Genomic DNA, 20,852 nt, shown 5'->3' on the forward strand with positions numbered 1-20,852 from the left:
GGATTTTGTTGGGATTTTAATATTCGAAATCTGGACAAGGGAGGAGGCCTAAATTTACTGTGAAACTGCTCTGTAGCAACCTGAAAAATACCACTGGATTTTGGAAATCACCAATTATCTGTTTTTCCTGATAACATTTTTATGCTCTTACATTGCAAATGCACACTGCAGAATCTTGATATCTACTGAGGCCATCAGTGCTTGCGTTAAATTCTGAAGCTGCCCATTGTCTCAGATATGGATGCCTCAAAAACTCCCTTGCTTCAAAATAAGTTCTCAGTGGCCCGTCTGGCTGAAGAGTTTTTCTGGGTTGGTGGCAGCATCGTAGCTTCTCCAAGATGGAAAGTCGGACATATTGGTAAGATACAGGCTGGACACCCACCACTGCATTGAGCAGAATGGTAGCACCTTGAAAGTTTGAATGCTTAAGTCTTAGTTTGTGACAACTTTGCCTAGCAATAGTGCTACACAAATGCAAAATTAAATAAGGTGAAGATTAAATTGGACGTGGTCTGTTTTTTAGTTGGATCCTGCCATACTGATGGGAATCAGCCTGCTGTACCTGATGGGTAAACAGAAAATCCCGTAGGTTACCTCTTGATCATGCCACCCACTGCATGACAGTGTCTCCTTTTCTGGTTTTTGTGGGTTTTGGTTCTGTTTCTTTTTGTTGGTATTTTCTTGTTGGTTGGGGTTTCTTTTCCTGTGTGAAATCACATTCAGCCCGTAAGAACAGTCCAGTTTTTGTGTAAGAGAAAACAGAACCAGTATCTCCCTCAGTGAGTTCATGTTGAAAGGAAAAACTGCCTTAGAGGTGTAATGATGAGAATAAACAAACAAGTAAAGTTTAAAGACTGTAAATAAATAAAGATAATTTACCTGCACTGTGAACTGCAAGGGTGCTAAATTCTCTGTGCAGCAGAAGTTGTTTTCAATAGCAATTGATTTGATTCATAAGATGCAATATGTCAAGTAGGAATTACTACTAATGTGTTCCATTAGTGTAGGTGCCTGTATGAGGAGCAAAATCAGATTGCTGTAGCACACGGTTAATGCTAAAGCTTCTGTGATAAGGCCATTCCTTGAGTGAATGTCTTCAGGTCAGAAGTGACATTCTGGGAGTCTCTGTTAATGTCCTGGAGATTCCTCAAGCTGACAGAAATCAATTGTAGAGCTCATATGCCAAATTTCCAAACTATCTTCTAACAGTAACTTTTCGGATGAATAGAATTCCCACTGTGCTGTACTGGATGTGTGCACCTAACATAGTTTATAAGCTTTTATGTGATAGCATTGATGTAGTCATAGTTCTGTGGTTTACCTATTGATGAGCCAGTTATAGCTGCAAATCCATTTCTAGTAAGCCTTTAAAAAACATAGCCATTATTATCTCTTCAATGGATTTGCAGTGCTTGAATGTATGACAAGTGTGGGAGTCCTCTCTTTGCATGTGGGAAAGCTGTTTTAGTTTGGTACTATTTTAAAGGAACAGCTTGCCCTTAGAATGCATATGCACTGGAGGGGTTTCTCTAGGCTCACAAATGTGTTGCACCTCCTGAAGAGAAATAAGCCTCTGAAATCTATTTTCCTCTCCTTATAGTATTTACATGAGTGGTTGTTTTGAAGCATAAAACCAGGGTGCATATTGTCAGAATCTGTTAACGGAGCAGAACTCAGCAGAGTTGTGTGACTTGTCTGAAGAGTGTGGCTAGGGCCAAAGCTGTACCATGTAACCTGGAGCCATATTGAACTTTGGACATGAATCTTTTAACAAAGCTGCTCCATGTATAAAAATACTTAATGACTCAATCCTTCTAACTTCTTTTCATCCTCACATGCTACAATACTCCTACTCCTTCACACATTTACATCAAAGCCAGAAACGCCTAAAGGACAATAATGCTACTGAACCATAAATAATTTTGTAGGATCAGTGACTTAACCCATAGAAACAATAGGAGGAGAAGCTGATACTCCATCTCAACTTTCTAGAGTTTCTGTGTCTGGAGTTTACTGTTTTCTTTGGCCTGGATGCCGAGTAAAAGTGTGATGTAAACAGCAGATATGCAATGCCTTTGTGATGGCTTTGTGTGTAATGAGAATGAGCATTCTTGCTTCTGGAGAGGAGTACACATTTGGACTATAAAGCTTTGTCATGGTTTGCAGAAGTGTTTTTAGTAAAGAAGCTTCAAAATAATGTGGCTGATAAATTCAGTTTAGCTTTGCCTCAGACGATTTCCCTTGTGGAAGAGCAAATATTGCCTTTACCAATCTGGTGTCCTTTTTGCTGACATATTGTGATACTTTGGTGTTAAGAAGCAAGTTAGGGATATTGTCTGAGTTTCTTTGTGCTAGTTCTAGAAATTGGTACTTGATAGTAGTTTGATTTAGAGGGTGCTGAGAAGGTGAATAATATTAGTTCAGCTAAATCCTCCCGAGTAAGTGTGCTGCTAGTGGTTCTATTATAACCTGTGTATTTGTGTTTGTGTGCTTTGTGTTTCATTAGTCATGGGTATTGGCAAAGGGTTGCTAAATGTTTATGAGTTTGGACTCAAATATATTTCTATTGATCCACTAGGCATTTTAGGTCCTAATCTCGTAACTGCTTTCATAGGGAGAGGTGCTTTTCTGAGTTTGTTTACTGTGATTGTTCTCATGCTAGGAGCAGCTTATATGGGTAAGTATTTGTAGAATTGAGAACTTAAGGTGCTTATGAGAAACTTGCAGGCCTTCCATAGCACTAGATTATGGGCCACAAATCCAACTTGGTTAACATTAAATGTCTATTCTAACTCAGTCATAAAGAATTGTGTTGAACTGGTATTTTGGATCCACTGTAATACTCCTTGCACTGATTGCAATGTATGTATGTTTCATACCTATTAATAGGGGAATTAAAACTTTCACACTTACAGGTAAGTCCACAGTTGCCAAGGTTCATTCTGACCTTTTGATCTCATAACCTTACCCAGTACAGGAAATCTTGTCCTGGGACTTAACTCTTAATTTGGCAGATGCTTAATATGTTTTCTTCCTGTAAAGGCAGTTGTAAAAGGAGCAAAGTCTGACTTACTGATATCAATTTATTTCTCTCTTCAGTGGAAAAATGTATGAGTTCCATGCAAACTGGTACCCAAATGATCAAACTCCGTGGCAGTTCCAAAGGCTTGGTCCGCTTCTATTACTTGGATGAGCACAAGTCCTGTATTCGCTGGAGACCCTCTCGAAAGAATGAGAAAGCCAAAAGTGAGTGTCAGTCACAGCAACTTTCTTCTGAATTTCTTTATGATTAACAGTTTAAGAAATGAGGTTGCTGGTGTTATCTCTGCGGGTTGCGGTAGGGTAGTATGATGTAAATGAGTGACAGGCAAAACCTGTGTGAACTGGGGACCTTGCAACCTGAGGTTTGGCTCCGTTCTCTACAGGATAAATGCATCCCATCTGACCTATGACATGCACACAGTCATTAATGAACTACATGCTTCTGTCCTTCTAGTTTCTATCGACTCGATTCAGGAGGTCTGTGAGGGGAAACAATCAGAGATCTTTCAGCGCTATGCTGATGGCAGTTTTGATCCCAACTGCTGCTTTAGCATCTACTATGGAGACCATATGGAATCTCTTGACCTGGTATCTTCCAGCGGAGAGGAAGCACGCACGTGGATCACAGGGCTGAAATATTTGATGGCAGGGATCAGTGATGAAGACAGTCTCTCAAAACGCCAAAGGACCAGAGACCAATATCCTTCTTATACTCTCTGAGACGATTTTTCAGTGGTGGAGAGACATCAACAGCACAGGAATTCCTTTAAGTATTTACTTTGCTAAAAGTATGCAGTAGGCTCAAAGCTTTGAAACGATTCCCATCGTATTCCCTTTCCAGAGACAAAAGGAGTCCTTGAAGAGGATTATTCTGAGCAAGATTTGGAGATGAAGACCAGAGTGGACTGAAAAACATGCAGGCATATTCTTTCATCTGTTACTCCCCATGTAAAGCAGACTATTTGTCCCCAAGTATAGCAGGACAAAGTGTGATGAGGCATTGCACTTCACTCAGAAGTCGCTGTAGTATGGGTAATAGCATGTGTTGCATGTTGACCATAGCAGTCTAGAAATTGTTGCTGAAATAACGAGTTACACATCGACTTGAACTTTCTTTCATCCCCACATATATGTAAAATTCAGTAATATCCCTTGATGCTCCGTGCTGTTCCTTAACTCCTGTTCAATGTGGTTGAAGCAGACATTTGATGAGGCAGACAAAAATGGTGATGGCAGCCTGAGTATTAGTGAAGTACTGCAGCTAATGCACAAACTGAATGTGAACCTACCCCGACAAAAAGTCAAGGAAATGTTTAAGGTAAGAAATGAAAGTGTATTTTTTTTTTCTAAAAGAGCAAGGATTGAGCTGCTGAAGATTTAACAGAAAGCCTGGTAGGAAAGACTCTGAATGCTTCAGCAGCTGGTTTGTTTCCACTCTACTGAGAGATGCTGTACAGTCCATTTGGTAAATTGAAAAGAGCTCCAGAAACATGTCATAGAGAAATTGTTATTCATAGAAAAAGGCCTTACACCAGGTACCTTCTGGTGTTACATAACATAAAAACCACACAGTACAAAGATTGCTTTTGTGCTATACTTCTTCAGCTGCTACTCAGTCACATTTCCTCCTCTGATTCCACTCTCTCTAATAAATATTATCTAGTAAAGTTTCCAATATCCTCCAATAACTGGTACTAATAAAATGTCCAGTATGCAAACTTCCCTCTTTGTCAGGTTTTTTGCACTGCCAAGAGCTATTTGTTTGACATTGCATTCCTCTGACCTTGACCCAATTTATTGATGGAGATGTGTATGCCTTTGTAATCAAATGGTCTGTTGGGTGGAGGATCTAAACAGAAGTTGAATCAATAATTTTCAGCATACTGAACTACTGTGACTTTTGCACTACACTGAGTCAGGAACATCTCAGCATAATTTTTTGACAACTCTGGTGTTTTACCAAATAGAAGACACTAGGTAAAACTTTGCTGGGAAAAATTTGTGCTTATTGTTTGTGGTGTTCTGGTTTTACTGTTTGTAATCAATAACAATTACTGCACATATGGGGGGCTTTAGTAACGCTATTAACAAAGAAAAATAGGTTTGCTTTTTCCACAGGCAGTGCATAATTGAAGCTGAGCTGGTCTCAATTGAAAATCTGATTGCTACTTGATAGCTTAGGATCAGAATATTAAGCAGCCTTGAAATTAAAAAATCAAATCTCATGGTTAATGCAATAGCTACACCAGGTAATTGAAGGTATAACAGGGAAGGTTGGTCTGGAAGAAAACTACCTTGAATATTAATTTTTCTAGTTAAAAGATGTAGTGAATTGCTTTTAAAAAGATTACTATAGTTAGAATGGGAAAAGCCGTTTTTATGAGCCACTCCTTGCTCACAAATGCATTCATATTTTCACCTGGGACTCATTTCTAAAAAAGCTTCATCTGTGACTTCATGACGCCTCTTTCTTCCAGTCCCTTCCTCCGTAGTACTGTCAGCTTCAGTGGTGTAGCCGACAGAGGCTCTGAAGCTGCTGAAGTGGGAGACTGGAAAAGACACAAAATAGTGAGGTCTATCAAGATGAAGGGTAGGGAGCTAGAGCAGGGTGTCCTTTGGGAACAAGGAAAGGAGAGAATGTGTAAGTTTTAAAGAAATCTCAGTGGGTTCATTAGAGGAAATGGCAGGTGATCCTGCCAGACAGACACGCATTCTGTTCTACGTTGCAGGGTACACTGTCTTACTTCATTGCTAAAGATAGAAGAAGTCCTTCAGACAGGGTTCCCTGTGAAACAATAAAGACCTTAAAAGTTGTTTCTTGTCTTATGAACTAATGCACACATTTAGGAGATTCAAAGGGGAAAGCTGTGCAAAGCATTCATGTCACAAGCATGAGCCCAATAAAGCAATCTGTTCTGGCAGGCCATACAGTGAGTAGCCATGTCAGGGAATATCAACCTGCATTTCATTTCAGTGTTGCTTTATTCCTGTGCAGGAGTTTGTTTATTTCAAGTTTGTTCAGGGTGTTGCTGGGCAATGGAGTATCTCATTGCCTTATTGCTGTGTGATGCAGGAGGCTGATACAGATGATCACCAAGGCACGCTGGGCTTTGATGAGTTCTGTGCCTTCTATAAGATGATGTCAACACGACGTGACTTGTACTTGCTAATGCTCACCTACAGCAACCACAAGGACTATCTAGATACTGATGACCTGAGGCGCTTTCTGGAGATTGAACAGAAGGTAAGGCCAAGCCTGGAAGGCCTCCAGGCTGCGTGTCTGTCTGGTTGCCAAGGGGGGGTGCATTGCCTTTTCAAAGGGGTGGGAACTTGGTTCTCATGCCTCCGAAAAATAGACAGTTAGATGCCTCTTGACTCTCAAGGCAGTTTCTGGAAGCATGATGTGCCAGTCCTCTGTTACCCTACAGTGACTGAGGTTTCTGTACTGTGGGAATGATGAGCCTTTTTCTTGCTTTATTTTAAATTAAAAACCCGTTGATAATGCAAACTAATCCTCTGATCCTGCAAGAGAAATCCTGTTGGTTTGTGACAAAGCTTGTTCTGTTTGGATGCTCTCTGTGCCTAATAACAGCCTAACCAGATTTGACCTACAAAGCAGAAGTGTCTTTATTGGCTGTGATCAGGCAGCTGCCAATAGGACAGAAACTTTTCACAAAGCAGCCTAGTTCTTATCTGACCTGACACTGATTGGCAGGAGTGAGAATGTCACTGGGTAACTGGAAATCCTTAGTACCACCATGGGTAATCGGGGCAGTTGTTCAACTGCATCCAGAGGAAATAGCAAAGGGAAGATGTGATTGCTGCTTAACGCTTCGTTTTTGCTGCTTTTGTCATCCGTAGATGACAAATGTGACTAAAGAACACTGCCTGGAAATCATCAGCAAATTTGAACCATGCCTGGAGAACAAGAAGGAGGGAGCTCTTGGAATTGACGGTGAGCTGGCTTGTGTAGCATGTTTTTATATAAAAGAAGCAGCTGTTTAAATGCTTACGAGGACCTTGCATTCCTTTGCATAACATATAGTCATAGCATTTGGTTGTGTTTGGTATGCTACCCAGTAGGGTTGTTTCCTTAATATCTGTAATTTGCTAAGAATTCTAAAAGGATATGATGAAGCAGCAGTCATTGAAGGTCAGCTGGAGCTGCATGTGGCTTTATTTGTGCTTTTGGAAAACAGCAGCATTAACTGGGTCATTCCTGCAGGTATTTTTGGAAATCCTTTAAGTTTTAATAGGCAGTAATTTGATCCAGACTAAACGTGTGAAGTGGAATGACAGATGAAATTTGTCTATAGAAGCATGCTTTCATGACCTCTGCTGCTACAGCCTTCACTCTGAACATATTGATACTATACCATCATGGTGGTAGCTCTTCTTTTGAGGACTGATTCTTATTGCCTCCAAAGACAGAGCACATTCCTCAGGAGTTACATTCTGCTGTCATATTGAAAAGTGGCAAAATAAAAGTTCAGTTTGGTTTACTGCATGAAGAAGTGAATAGGTTCTGGTACATTGTGTAAGGTTGTTTTTCTGCAAGAAATGATGGTTGTTTGGGATGGATTCAGGTCTGTTCTACTTTCAGACTAAATTTTCAACTTATTTTAAAGCTTGTACTGGTGCCACAGAGTGTAGCAGCTGATGTATTCATGTTTTTATTTTTGGATGCTTTACAGTCAGTGACAGTCATACAATAATTAATAATCAGGTTCATTATCTTACCTTCCTAATATCTGGAAGGGTAAGACTGGGCTTTTCAAACAGTTGTAGTTTTTGGTCTTGGAAGAAAAAGCTTTCAAAAACTAACCTGATCTATAAAATAGTGCTTTGTGTGACAGTGGATGATAAGGCAGTGGAGTGTTTATGGGTTAGGATTAGAGAGCAGCCCCAGGTGGGTGTCTGCTACAGATCTGCTGTGAGAGTGTGTATATGTGCACAAATGTATACTGGTGATCTGAGAGCAGCGATTGCACAGAGATGAACACCATAGCTTGCTGGAACTTTGCCTCTGAACAAGAATGATAGTTTTAGTGCAGAAATAGTCTAGGTAATGTCTGTGTGATTTGCAAGGTTCCTGCTGCTTCAGAAAAGAAATTTTTCTGGCAGTATCACTGAAAGTACTACAGAGAATTGATTTTTCAGTGTCTTATCTGGAGTGAACTATCACAAAGTGACAGTAACACAACACTGCAGATCTCATCCATCCACGCGTGTGTGTGTGCATGCAGTGTCATGTCAAAGTTAGAGACTTGTACAAACCAGTGTGTGTTGACATTCTGGCATTTTCAGGGGAAACAGAGGAAAGGAGAGTATCTCACTTGCTTCAGACTGTTGGGCCTCTCAAAACTGTCTCTGGGCAGTACAATACCACATATCATTCAATTCTGAGGGGCAATACCAGGATATTGCTGCAGATCTCTGAAGGCTTTTGTATGCCATGCAACTTAATGTCTCAGCAGAAGCTTTTGACTCAAATATAACCTTAAAATGTCAGGTTTGGATTAAATAGATTTATTTTTTCAGGAAAGGCAGATCAAAGAAATGTAGAAGGCAACTAGAAATTCCTTGGAAGCAATTGGTCATTGTGACAGTTCAGTTGTAGTGGTGGTATTTATTTATCTGTCTTACTGACATGTTCATGAATGTGTTGCTTAATGTAGGGATGCATTCTTAGACTGATTTTTGGAAGGCTGCAGCATCAAGGACAAAACTGTGTTATTTCTAGTTTTGTTTGTTTACAGGTTTCACCAATTACATGCGGAGTCCATCGGGGGACATATTCAACCCAGAACACTACCAAGTGCATCAGGACATGAGTTACCCTTTGAGTCACTATTTCATTACCTCTTCACATAATACCTACCTCATGGGAGATCAACTGATGTCCCAGTCCAGGGTGGACATGTATGCATGGGTGCTACAATCTGGCTGCCGTTGTGTGGAAGGTAAAGATCAAAAAGGAACTATCAGCAGGCTCCATAGTTTTGTGTCTCCTCTGTAAAGGGAGACTCTGCAGAAGATATGATAATGTTGGCATTTGAAGAGTAGTGACCTTGCTATTGAGGAAGAAAAAAGTCAACATATTTTCATAGAGAGGATACTGACATTCAGTAGAATGTATTGGTGCAGGTACTTTCTAGCCAAGCATATGACAGCCAGACTGGCAAATATAGCAGAGTTCCTGCCACATGTGAGAGAAAAGCTGGTGTTTTCTGATAAGAGAAGGAGGGTTTTATTATGTGCAAAGTTGACAGTCTCTGCAGTGACCAGGAAGCTTTTATGTGAAATCCCTTCTGATGTTTGTTCTGCCTTTCTGGAGCAGTACCTGCTTCATAATCATCTTTAATATCCTGGCCATCAAAGAGTTTCCACAGTTTTGAAGAAGGCCAGTCTGATGAGTGTCATTGTTTCTGTTCTACAGTTGACTGCTGGGATGGGCCAGACGGTGAACCAATTGTCCACCATGGATACACTTTGACTTCCAAAATTCTCTTCAAAGATGTGATTGAAACTATCAACAAATATGCCTTTGTCAAGAATGAGTATGTATACAGTCTGCTGACTTTTGAGTCTCAGGGCTATAAACTGGAGTGTTCCCTGGTATCCTTGTAAAGGCAATTAGTGTTAGTCCTCCGCCCATGCTGATTTATCTGACTGCTGTGGGTATCAGTGGTGGTGATGCCTGTTAGATGAGTGGCTCAGACAGTAATAACCCACACTGCCTTAACCCTAGAAAAGCTACATTTGCAGTTGGTGATACCAGCTTATGTCTCTGCCAGGTATCCTGTTATCTTGTCCATTGAGAACCATTGCAGTGTCGCTCAGCAGAAGAAGATGGCTCAGTATCTTACAGAAATTCTGGGAGACAAACTAGATCTGTCTTCAGTGCACAATGATGATTCTACCAAGCTCCCTTCACCAGCAAGTCTTAAAGGAAAGATACTGGTTAAGGTAAAAACCTGCTTCATTTTTCCATCCCCCTGTGATGATTTTGGTTTTGGCCTGGTCATCCCTCATACCCTGACTTAAATCATTTTACAAACAGCAGTCTTTAAGAACTTGGTACCTGAGGTTCTGAATAAGTGTCTTCTCAATCAGTAGGAACATGACCTGCATGCTTTGAATAATTTTTATTGTTTTTTTTAATATGTGATAGGAAGAGCTGTGTGCTAACCTACCCATGAAATCATTTTACCTTCTAGGGAAAAAAACTCCCAGCCAACATCAGTGATGATGCAGAGGAGGGTGAAGTTTCTGACGAGGACAGTGCTGATGAGATTGATGATGACTGCAAACTCATGAATGGAGATGTAAGTTAAGTGACCATTTGAATATAAATGTATGTGAAAATGTATTTTCATTGCTAGGAATGACTTTTGCCACGATTCTTTTCAACTTAGCCCTCACAAATGCTATTTATAGAGAGATGCCAAATAATGTTTCTTTTTCTTTCATTAAATGGATGGAGAAATTCATGCCAGTAAGAAAAGTGTCATCTTTCATAATAAAATGAGACAGTAACATGTTATGACTGGGTGTGTTGAGGTTTTTTCTCTTCTCTTTTTTTTCCCTTCTTTCTGGCACATAGTATTTTATTTTGCATGAGTCCTCAATAGGATTACTAAGGCTTGTTTCATTGCTACCTGGTCAAGTGATTCTGTTTTGTTTGTAGGCATCTACTAATAGGAAAAGAGTAGAGAATATAGCAAAGAAAAAACTTGACTCACTGATAAAAGAATCTAAAATTCGTGACTGTGAAGACCCAAACAATTTTACAGTTACCACTCTGCCACCGTCAGGAAAGGCTGCTCTCAGATCAGACAGTAAGAAGGTGAGCATATTTTATTGCATTTCCCTTTTCCCCTAGACCTGATCTGTGATTGTTATGTATCTGTGTGATTTCTGGCTGCTCTGAAAGTTCCCATGGACAAAACTGATGGCAGTTACTGCCAGGATACAAGGTCTTGTACTCTGCTTGTGTTAAGGAAAAAGAAAGTGTGCATTGGTCTGGTCCAGTTCTCTTGACACTCCAGGGAGGATTGCTTCCAGAACTATTTCAGGTGCTGTTCAGATGTGCTGTCTGTAGCACTCTGGTCTGCTGCATCGTTCTTTCTTTTTTTATTGCTTTAGAATAAACTTGAGGATGATGTGGAATCCGGGGAAGATTTCAGTACCAATAAAAGGCACAACCGGTCCTTGATGGGCAGTTTTTCTAAGCGCAAGGTGAGCCGCTCAGGAGATGAGACCTACACTAAAGGTTATGTTCTTGGGTAGATTTTATTCTTTGCACAGAAGTGGTAGAGAGGAATGTCATCATTGCAATGTCTGGCAGAGGCTTGCTATCAGACTGTTCACCAGTTTCAGTTTACATCAAGGTCTAAAGGTATCCAACACATCACCTGAAAAACACTAAAACCCATTTGCACCTTTTAGCTGAGGATTTGTGATTCCTTTATAAACAAGCACCGAGCTTGGGCTGAGTCTTGCCCATCTGCATGCATATTGTTCTGCAGTACTATTACAAAGGCTGTAATTTCCCATTTTCTGTAAGTAACATACTGCTTGGCATAACACAGCAGAGTTGTATCCAGCTGCCCACACGCTGATCAGACCGTTACAACACTCTGGTTTTATTTCCTTGTGACACAGAAAAAAGGAAGCAAATTGAAAAAGGCAACAAGTCTGGAAGAGGGTGAAGATGATTCGGATTCTCAAGGAAATGTAGCCAGGAGCTCTGTACATTGCAGCAGGTTTGTTAAAAAGTGATCTGACAATTCTGTTTCCATACCTACAGAGATGTAGCCACTGAATGCAAGAGCTTCAGGTCTAGAAGCCAATTACCTGAAGGCTGCAGGTACATGACAGGGATTTGGTATAAGGATAGATCTGATGTCTGCCACAAGATCATCAGAATGATCTCTTGGTACCACCCAGACTAATTGACAAAGTACAATGGACCTTGTATGTGTTTTGAGCTCTTACCATCCAGCTGACACAGGCCATTTGACTGGTGCCCTGTTAAGGTGGATTTCAATGGATCACATCCCCAGACGGGTTTTTTCAGTTGTTCTATAATTTGCCAAAGGAAATTGCATCAACCTTCAGGTGATGATTTTGATTTTCCTTTTAAAATTACCTTTTCAAACATCCTGACATCAAAGATCCTTAGTAGAGTGGTTGCTTAAGCTTCAGGCTTCAAAAGTAAGAGACTGGATCAAGTTCTCTGGGATACTGGGGCATTTTTTTGGGAGCTTAGTAGATATGTTGTTAGTGGTAACCTGAAGCAAATGAGCAGGATCAGAGCATTGCTTTCTTACTGTTCATTTAGGATTTGAGAAGATTTTTTGCTAGCACTTGACTAGAGAAGTAAATAGGTATATGGATAGATACCCAACCCTTTGGTCAAATCAATTTAGAGCCCTCCTCACCAGATCTTAGTATGTGATCATTTGTGTCTGCCATTAACGTGTAAGAACAGGGCTTGTTCTGTAAACTTTCATGCCATTGCTGACACAACTTAAGTGCTTTGACAAACTCTATGTGATTTAAAACTATTAAGTACCTCCTTGGTAGAAGAAAACCTTCCTATATTGTTTACCTGATTTATTTTTTAAATAAGAAAGGTAAAATCCAGCCCTTCATTCATGTGACTTGTTTCATTTGTTTTTTTTAATCTTTGTAGGACAAACAGACAGAAGAAAACGATGAAGCTGTGCAGGGCACTTTCTGACCTGGTGAAATACACAAAGTCTGTTGGCATCCATGATGTCGAAGCTGAAAGTAAGTTGAACTAAAAGTGTCGTACAAAAAAGTCAAAAGATTTATCTTCTTACATATCTTGTTATTAAAAGCTGGTTTCCTATTCATTGGCCTTTACCCTGAAAAGATCTTAAGAGAAAAGCTGCACAGAGTGAAGCTGCTATGCAATAACAGACAACTTAGTTATGCTTTTGGGTAAAATGGTCCAAAGAGCATTTCAGGCTTAAAGTCCTGATTTTTAAGTCAAATCTGGTGAACTATCAGCATTAAATTGCTAGAGCATTTCAGTCCTCTTTCAATGATTTCTGCATCTTATTTTGACAGGAACCAGGTTTTAGTTAAAAGTTTCAGAAACAGAAGATGGCTTGTCAGAAAACACTTTCCTTCTTGAGCAAATCCAAAACACCTTAAATACTTTTTTTTTCAACAGCCCTTCATATTCAGATGAATTTCCACAACCATAAATCACCTCCTCCAGTAAACACAGTGACCCAGCTGGGATGAAACAAAAGCCTGGTTCTGAGTGGGATATATTCAAGTGATGTTGATGGTTATACAAAACTAGTGCTGTAGAGTTTTGAATGTTTTACCTAGGTAACAAATAAATGAGATTACTTCTAATGTCCTTCTTTCCTTTGTAGTCTCTTCTAGCTGGCAGGTTTCATCTTTCAGTGAAACAAAAGCCCACCAGATACTGCAGCAAAAGCCAGCACAGTATCTACGTTTCAACCAGCATCAGTTGTCCCGCATCTACCCATCTTCTTATCGTGTGGACTCTAGCAACTACAATCCCCAGCCATTCTGGAATGCAGGCTGCCAACTTGGTGAGCAGAAAGAAAACTTGGGAGGGATGTTTTAATAGGAGCTTCAGAATCAGAATCACTCCCTAAAGTAGTCTCGAGTTCTCTGCTCATCCAACTTCACTGACAGTTGGGTCTTCCTTATTACTGTCTATGATGTTGCCTAGATAGATTACCTCAAACATGTCTTACATGCAAGTAGTTGGCTGATAAATGGAAATAAATGAGCTTCTGAAATGCAAGAAGACTTCAGAGTTCAGACTCTTTTGGAGAGCTTTTCTCCCTGAAGCTGTGATGTGTGTTGCATAAGAGAATTCTTTTACATAAAACATTTAAGCTTTTGCATCCAAGGAGTCAAACATGAAAATGTATTATATGTCCTTCCTTTAGCTTGGTTCTGAAACAACAAAGTTGTTAATGTGCTCAGTAATATCTTCTTTTTCTTTTTTAACAGTTGCACTAAACTATCAGTCAGAGGGGAGAATGCTGCAACTTAACAGGGCCAAATTCAGTGCCAATGGGAACTGTGGCTACGTCCTCAAACCAAACTGCATGTGTCAAGGTAACAAAACCAAGCAAAGTAACTGGATCCATGGCATGAGAAGAGTGAGTGTGGATCCTTATTATAATTTGTTTAAAAATATGTGTCTGATCCTAGAAGCAAATAAACCAGAAGGTATCTGTAACTAGAGGCATCCCCAAAATTGCATTTCTTTCACACTGTGTGACTTCTCGTTCTTACAGGCATCTTTAATCCCAATTCTGAAGACCCACTGCCAGGTCAGTTGAAGAAGCAGCTGGTTCTAAGAATTATCAGCGGTCAACAGCTCCCAAAACCACGTGATTCCATGTTGGGAGACAGAGGAGAGGTATGACACAACTGGTGATTGCTTTTGTGTGTTGAAGATTTGTTTCCATATTGGCTGGGCTAAGGATGAGGATTTAACTTTCTGCCAAGATGATGGTCATCTATGATCTCCAGATGTCCTTCTCACTGTTGCCTTCAGGAAACTTGTAATTCAGTTGAGATTCACATTTAATTAAGAGAGATCTCAACAGAGTCAAAGGCTTCCTAATCTTGGGTAAGACTGAGGTAATGTCTTGTACAAGACAAGTTTTTCAAGCTTACATTCTAAGCAGACTTTCTTCCAGAAGTGGAAGGTAGTAATAGGTGTTTGCCAATCAGCCAGAAGTAGAGCTCCTGTCTCCCATTAGTTTTGACCATTGCCTTGGCTGTTGTGCCACAGTGACACAGAATTTCAACAGGTGATTCTTTTTGAACTTTTTAAATGTTGCTGCTTTAGAACATATTTGTCATTATACCTGTTTTGAAGATATTTTAAAGCATTTACTCAGATCCACCAAATTAGAGAGCATTCATCTGCAGAACATTGCTTAAAGTTCATTTTAGAACAGAGGAATAAAATAGAGCAGAAAAGTTATCGCAGATGTATGCAACGTGATTATTGTAAACTGTGCTTTAAGATGATTTAGCCAGCAATCTCTCATCAGCATAATAATCTGCTGCAGAAAGGCTCAGGACCAATAATTGTTAATAATGTACAGTGCCCACATTGTAAAAGCTGTGTGCTTGAGTTTCATCTTTGTCACTCTCTCTTTTCAATATTTGATACTTTCTGTTTTCCAGATCATAGACCCGTTTGTTGAAGTAGAAGTTATAGGCTTACCTGTTGATTGCTTCAAAGAACAAACTAGAGTAGTTGATGATAATGGTAAGATTATGTGGGTTTTAGAGTTTTTTATGGCTGCAACATCCTCCCTCTGTGTATAAGGACAACAATTTGGTGCCTATTTTGGCAAAGCACCAAAAAACTGATTTAAGTGTCCTTGATGTTAATCAGACTTGAGTCTTGAATCGTTTGACTGAGTTGATACAATAGTATGAAGCTCTTGCAACAAGTCATTTGTCTGACTTACTGTGTGTGACAGAAGGGAATTTTGAGCTTGCTGTGTTCAAAAAAGTCAGATTGTCCCAAACACCTGCTGAAAGCAGGACCAAACTTAAGTAAGATCCAACTCTGTGTCTTGCAGGCTCTTGTGCTGTTGTGTCTGTGCTGAGGGGGGTGACAGTACTGACTTTTCCAAGAACAGCCATCAAACTATTAGGAAAACCAGAGTGAGAGTGCAGTTTCTGCATTCCTTCTGTAGGTAGTCTTTTTTCTTCTTGCATCTTGTGAATGAGATAACTAAAAGCTGATTGCTTCATTCTGAGGTTTCAACCCGATGTGGGAGGAGACGTTGGTGTTCACAGTACACATGCCAGAGATTGCACTGATTCGGTTCCTTGTGTGGGATCATGATCCAATTGGGCGTGATTTTATTGGCCAGAGAACAATAGCCTTCAGCAGCATGATGCCAGGTAAGACAGAGATCCTACATCAGCTGGCTAGAATAACTGTGATAACTTATGCTGCAAATACTGGATTAATTTGTGTGCATGTATCTGCTACAGAAATTTCTAGTTAGGGCACCAGTCAGGGAGTCTGGACCCTGAGTTCTCTGCCTTGGTCCACTACTGGCTTATAACTGACATGGCTTCTCTATGAGACAGAAGGGACAAGGAGTGGCAGTTAGGTTTGTAAGTGATGTTATTGTTAGATAACAAGTATGGCTAGGTAATGCACAAGTCTGGGTGCTTATTGCAGTGAGGAGCTGGGGGGAAAATGGTTCATTAATTTTGCTGTTTACAAAAGGCAAATCTCCAGCTGCCCTTCCTGTCATCTGTTTCAACTCCTTGTCAGCTCTGTTCACTCTGTTTCAGGTTACCGCCACGTGTACCTGGAAGGTATAGAAGAGGCATCCATCTTTGTTCATGTAGCTATTAATGACATCTGTGGTAAGGTGAGTGCCTTCAGTGTCATGTAACACAGCTTGCAGACATGAACTGACAGAGTTTTGTATCTCCCTAGGGAAGCCCGATGAGTGAAAGCTTATATCCACACTCAATGACAGGCTGAGCTCTCTTTACTAGCAAGCTGTAGTATCAGCATTGCGACAGCAGGAGGCAGCATTGAACAGGCTGGGAGTTCTGAGTTCCTGTGCTGTTCATGTAAAAGGAATTAAAACATTTCTTAAAAGGGAAACCAGCTTTTAAACTGCTAGATTTTAATCCAGACTTCTGTGGGATGAAATGGAGATAAATCCCAGGGAAGCTTCGTTTTGTACTTACAGCAAGAAGGGCTGTTTCTGGAAAGAATGTCACTTTAAACATTGTAGCTCAGTTTCTGCTTGCTTTATTTGATGTCTCATGCAAAGCCTTCAGGCAGGTACAGCTTCATCCTGGCAGGTCTAGGAGTCTTGCCTGATACTTCCTACACAACGTTCATAGTTTTGTGAATGGGAGTTTTCACCTCAAATCTTCTTTGGCAATATTCCAAGGCATTATCTCTCTTTCAGTCCTTACTTTACCTAGCTTTACATAATTATTTGCTCTTTTTGGCTTCTCCATGAGTAACTGGACAATGATAGTTAGAATTTGCAGTAGGGTAACGTGCCCATTTAAACTTTGACAGCTATTTTGAGGATGTTAGATTTTGTTGGTAAGTGTTTTAAACAACTGAAAGACCTTTGTGTATCATGGTGTCTCCTCCCTGTCCTTACCCACTAGCTCCCAATCTACTGCACTGGTTTGGTTTTTTGATTGCTTTATTCCCTTTTCATGTTCTAAGTCTATTAGATGTCTTTTATTGCCTTTAATTATCATTACAGTCTCTTTGGGTTTGCTGGTGCTAAGATGCTGGTGCTGTGCACTGCTGTGATTAGATACATGGACTCTACTAGAATTATTTCTCTGTTTCCTCTCTCTTAATTATGGACAGAGAAATCACCACAGGTGTCAGCCTGGTTTTACCCATCCTCTATTAACCCAGATATTCTAATGCAAACATTAACTCCTGGGGCTTTTTTTCTAAATGAAGATACTCTGCCTCCTTAGTAGCTTGATATTACTGAGGCAGAGTCTTAGAGGTGTTTTTTTCACCTTCACTTGTGTTTAACTGAAATCTCTTCTGGATGGCACGATTTCCTGGACATGCTTTGCCTTGTCTCTGTCTCTGCTGTAGCCTGTTCATGTATTGCAGATCTTTTTTATTGGTTTCTAGACATGCATATCTCTGAGATCCTCCCTCACTGTTGTTTTGTCTTTACTCTGTCTGTTTGTGATTTCAGTGGGCTTCTCTGTGTCACAAAAGTCTACTTTTAGAAGCAGAGCATTTTAGACGCCTTGAAGGTACCCCTCCTGCCTCAGGGAGGTGCAGTGACCACCACCACACACCTGCATGCCTCTAACTAGTTGCTTCATTGGCATCAATGTCTCCTTATTAGATTTTTGAAGCTCTTCAACTCACATAACATGAATTACAACATTTGACTTGGTCAGTTCTGTTGGCTCATTGATCAGCCAGAGAGCCCTCCATGTGTGGAGCAGATCCAGGATAAAAGTCCTTCTGTACCCTCCCTTTCTGTCTTTGACTCTCTGCCTCTACAGTCATTTCTCTGGTGTGGTATAATTAAAACCACTTCCTTCACCCAGCAAAGAACATTAGCAGTGAATTGTTTGCTAAATTGTGGGCTTCAAAGGATGAGATAGACCTGTAAGAGCTGGGCTGGGAGCTGGAAGCACATGTTCTGGATCTCCCTCAGAATGGCTCTCTCTCTCTCTCTCTCTCTCTCTCTCTCTCTTGGTTTTTTCCTTTTTTTCAACTTTTTTTTTCCCTAAGTGACCCAAGTTTGTCTTTGGGTTCCTGAATCTCTCCATGGATTCGAGGAACAGTGGCTAGCTTAACAGAGATGCACCAAACAAGCTAGAATGATCCCTGCACTGCGTGTCACCCATTCCATCAGTGCTTCTCTTCTCTTCCTGTTGGGTGTCATTTGTCTGTGTGTGTCTGACAGTTTCTGCTGCTTTGCAGATATTTCTACTGGCTGATTTTGATAAAAATGGATTTTTATGTGACTTCATGTACTTGCCAACTTGTCTCCACTGGAGCATTAACAAATGATTTCTAGTGAAAGTGAGTCCACAGTGATCCAAGCAGACTGGTCAATAGTCTGGCTGTCACAGAAGGTCTACTAATACTTAAATTACATTTTCTTCGCCTTGTGTGGAAAACAATCAATCCCTACCTTTTATCTTCTCCTGCATATACTTTTAAAGGCTGTTTTTAAAGGCTGTTTTGGGTCTCTCTTAAATCATCTCCTCCTGACACTGAACCCAGGCTTGCTGTACAGTGCAGCTTACATCTACCCATTGGGTCCTCCAAAGCAACATTTGAAATGCATGAGCATGCACTTGAGTATTTTGGAGTGAAAGACAGACCATTGTAATTGAAATGAGACATTTCTTTGCCATTGTTTGGCACTGCAGAAATGTGACCTCACATGACATGGCAGGGTAAAAATTGAAGTGACAGCAAGTGCCAACAAACACGGCCTCTGGTCAGATTTTATCATGGGATTCTTACAATGATTTCAGTCATGGGCTCCTGTGCTCTGTTTTTCTTCATTCTTTATGCTCCAGCCACTAAAGAGAGACTGACTGGGAAATACAGGGAAATACCTCTTTCTGTCCTTTAGGTGATTTATGTGTATAAGTCTCTATAGACAAAGCAAACCCAGAGTACTCTTTATCAGCCTGTTGCTTTAAAAGTTGGCAAGTACACCTGGAATGTTTACAGGAATGCTGCAACTGTTCCACTGAAATGTAAATCACTTGTATGGTGGTGGGAGATTTATGTGGTGGTGAATATACATTTGTAATGCTTAAACAAGTACTGAACTATATGAAGTTCTGTATTATCACCCTGACTAACTTCACTTGTTTACAGTGTGTTCCTCCAATGCTGAGAACATAGATGAATGTCTTTGGATAAGTGTTGTATGGTAGGAAATGACCAAAATGTAATCACTCAGGTAGAAAGCAGAATATTTGATGATCCTTTGTCGTGCATGTCATTCAACATGATGGTGTTGTGCTATTCATGACAGTGCCCAATTCAACTGAAGTGCAAACCTGTGTATTTCCCAACATTACCCAAAGAATGTGAATCTCCATTTTAACATCTAGTTTATTATTATCTGGTTTAAGTCAAGAGCATTCTTTAGCTTAAGGTCACCATCAGCTAAATTCTGTAACCACCTCACATTGCATGACAAGTAAAAGTAAAATTACTTTAATTCAGAGTGACCACCACTTCTGTAGCTTGCTTTGTGAACTTCGGTTTCATTCAGTTTCTTCTACTCAGACCATTTAGTTTTGTCCAGAGCTGAGGATTCTGTTCCACAGCACAAATTCCTTGTCTAAAGCATGAGTGCTGGTCACTCACAGACAGGAGGTTTTGCAAAGCTGCTGCTTACTGATTTCTTTTTTGGTGTCTGCCCTGTTTCTGGTTTGGTTCTCATGCTGCTGATGGGAACATGGCAGGAGCCTCTGTATGTGTGGGCATACGGGAGCAGATCATTTGTACAGCTCCAGTGCCCACAGGAGAGTCCTGCATTTTCTGTTAAGAACTCTTTTTTCTATTTAATTTTCCAGGCCAAACAAACTCTAGGTCTAAAAGGCCTGTTTCTCAGAAATCCAAAGCAGGCCTCTCTGGACAGTCATGCTGCTGGGCAGCTCCATCGCAAACATTCCTTTAGCAGCCACATCTTGAGGCGGACAGCCAGTGCACCCACCAAAAGCCAGAAGAAGAACAAGAAGGGCTTTCCTGAAATCACTTTTGACACAAAAGACAGCAGCTGTGAAGGGGCCGGTGAAGACCATGAAATGGAAACCACCTCACAGCCTCGCTTTGAGCAAGAGCCAGAAAGTGCTTCTCTGTCACCAGCTCCCCGGGACGGTGCCAGTGGGGAGGTACATGGCAAGGGGTTGAAAGGTAAGGCCCATAGTTCTCGTAAAGCCAAAAGCCAGAGCTGTGCTCAAGGGGGTGCTGCTTTCAGTGAACCCATACAGAGGTCTAACAGGGTCCGGCTCCAGGAGCACCAGAGCGAGAAGCAAAGCGTCTTTGCACGCTGTGCCATCAACAGCTCTGGCAGGATTGGAGTGGCCACCAATTGCATGAAATGCATGATTGGTTCCCAGGAGAGCCCAGATCTAGAGTGCAAGTCGAGTGATCATCCTACCAGGCCTATTGCTAAAGATATACTTCACCACGATCAGTATAGAAGTATAACTGGAGAAGAGAGGTTAGAGCTCAAAACCTGGGGTGTGACAGG

The 20,852-nt window shown here is 40.7% G+C and overlaps 1 protein-coding gene across 1 annotated transcript in view; it reads left to right on the plus strand.

Moving 5' to 3' along the window:
• PLCH2 (phospholipase C eta 2) overlaps positions 1-20,852 on the plus strand; it is a 67,653-nt gene that overhangs the window by 39,921 nt on the left and 6,880 nt on the right. Inside the window, exons 4-23 of the mRNA XM_062013083.1 lie at positions 3,100-3,246; positions 3,497-3,740; positions 4,231-4,360; positions 6,116-6,286; positions 6,904-6,997; positions 8,802-9,005; positions 9,482-9,602; positions 9,840-10,011; positions 10,263-10,370; positions 10,733-10,891; positions 11,191-11,283; positions 11,710-11,810; positions 12,743-12,840; positions 13,461-13,643; positions 14,074-14,181; positions 14,364-14,488; positions 15,268-15,352; positions 15,853-15,999; positions 16,402-16,481; positions 20,173-20,512. Coding sequence (XP_061869067.1) covers positions 3,100-3,246; positions 3,497-3,740; positions 4,231-4,360; positions 6,116-6,286; positions 6,904-6,997; positions 8,802-9,005; positions 9,482-9,602; positions 9,840-10,011; positions 10,263-10,370; positions 10,733-10,891; positions 11,191-11,283; positions 11,710-11,810; positions 12,743-12,840; positions 13,461-13,643; positions 14,074-14,181; positions 14,364-14,488; positions 15,268-15,352; positions 15,853-15,999; positions 16,402-16,481; positions 20,173-20,512 — 2,910 coding nt within the window. The remainder of the gene's footprint in view (positions 1-3,099; positions 3,247-3,496; positions 3,741-4,230; positions 4,361-6,115; positions 6,287-6,903; positions 6,998-8,801; positions 9,006-9,481; positions 9,603-9,839; positions 10,012-10,262; positions 10,371-10,732; positions 10,892-11,190; positions 11,284-11,709; positions 11,811-12,742; positions 12,841-13,460; positions 13,644-14,073; positions 14,182-14,363; positions 14,489-15,267; positions 15,353-15,852; positions 16,000-16,401; positions 16,482-20,172; positions 20,513-20,852) is intronic.

Source organism: Colius striatus, chromosome 21 (assembly GCF_028858725.1).
Source record: "Colius striatus isolate bColStr4 chromosome 21, bColStr4.1.hap1, whole genome shotgun sequence".
NCBI classification, from domain to species: Eukaryota; Metazoa; Chordata; class Aves; order Coliiformes; family Coliidae; genus Colius; species Colius striatus.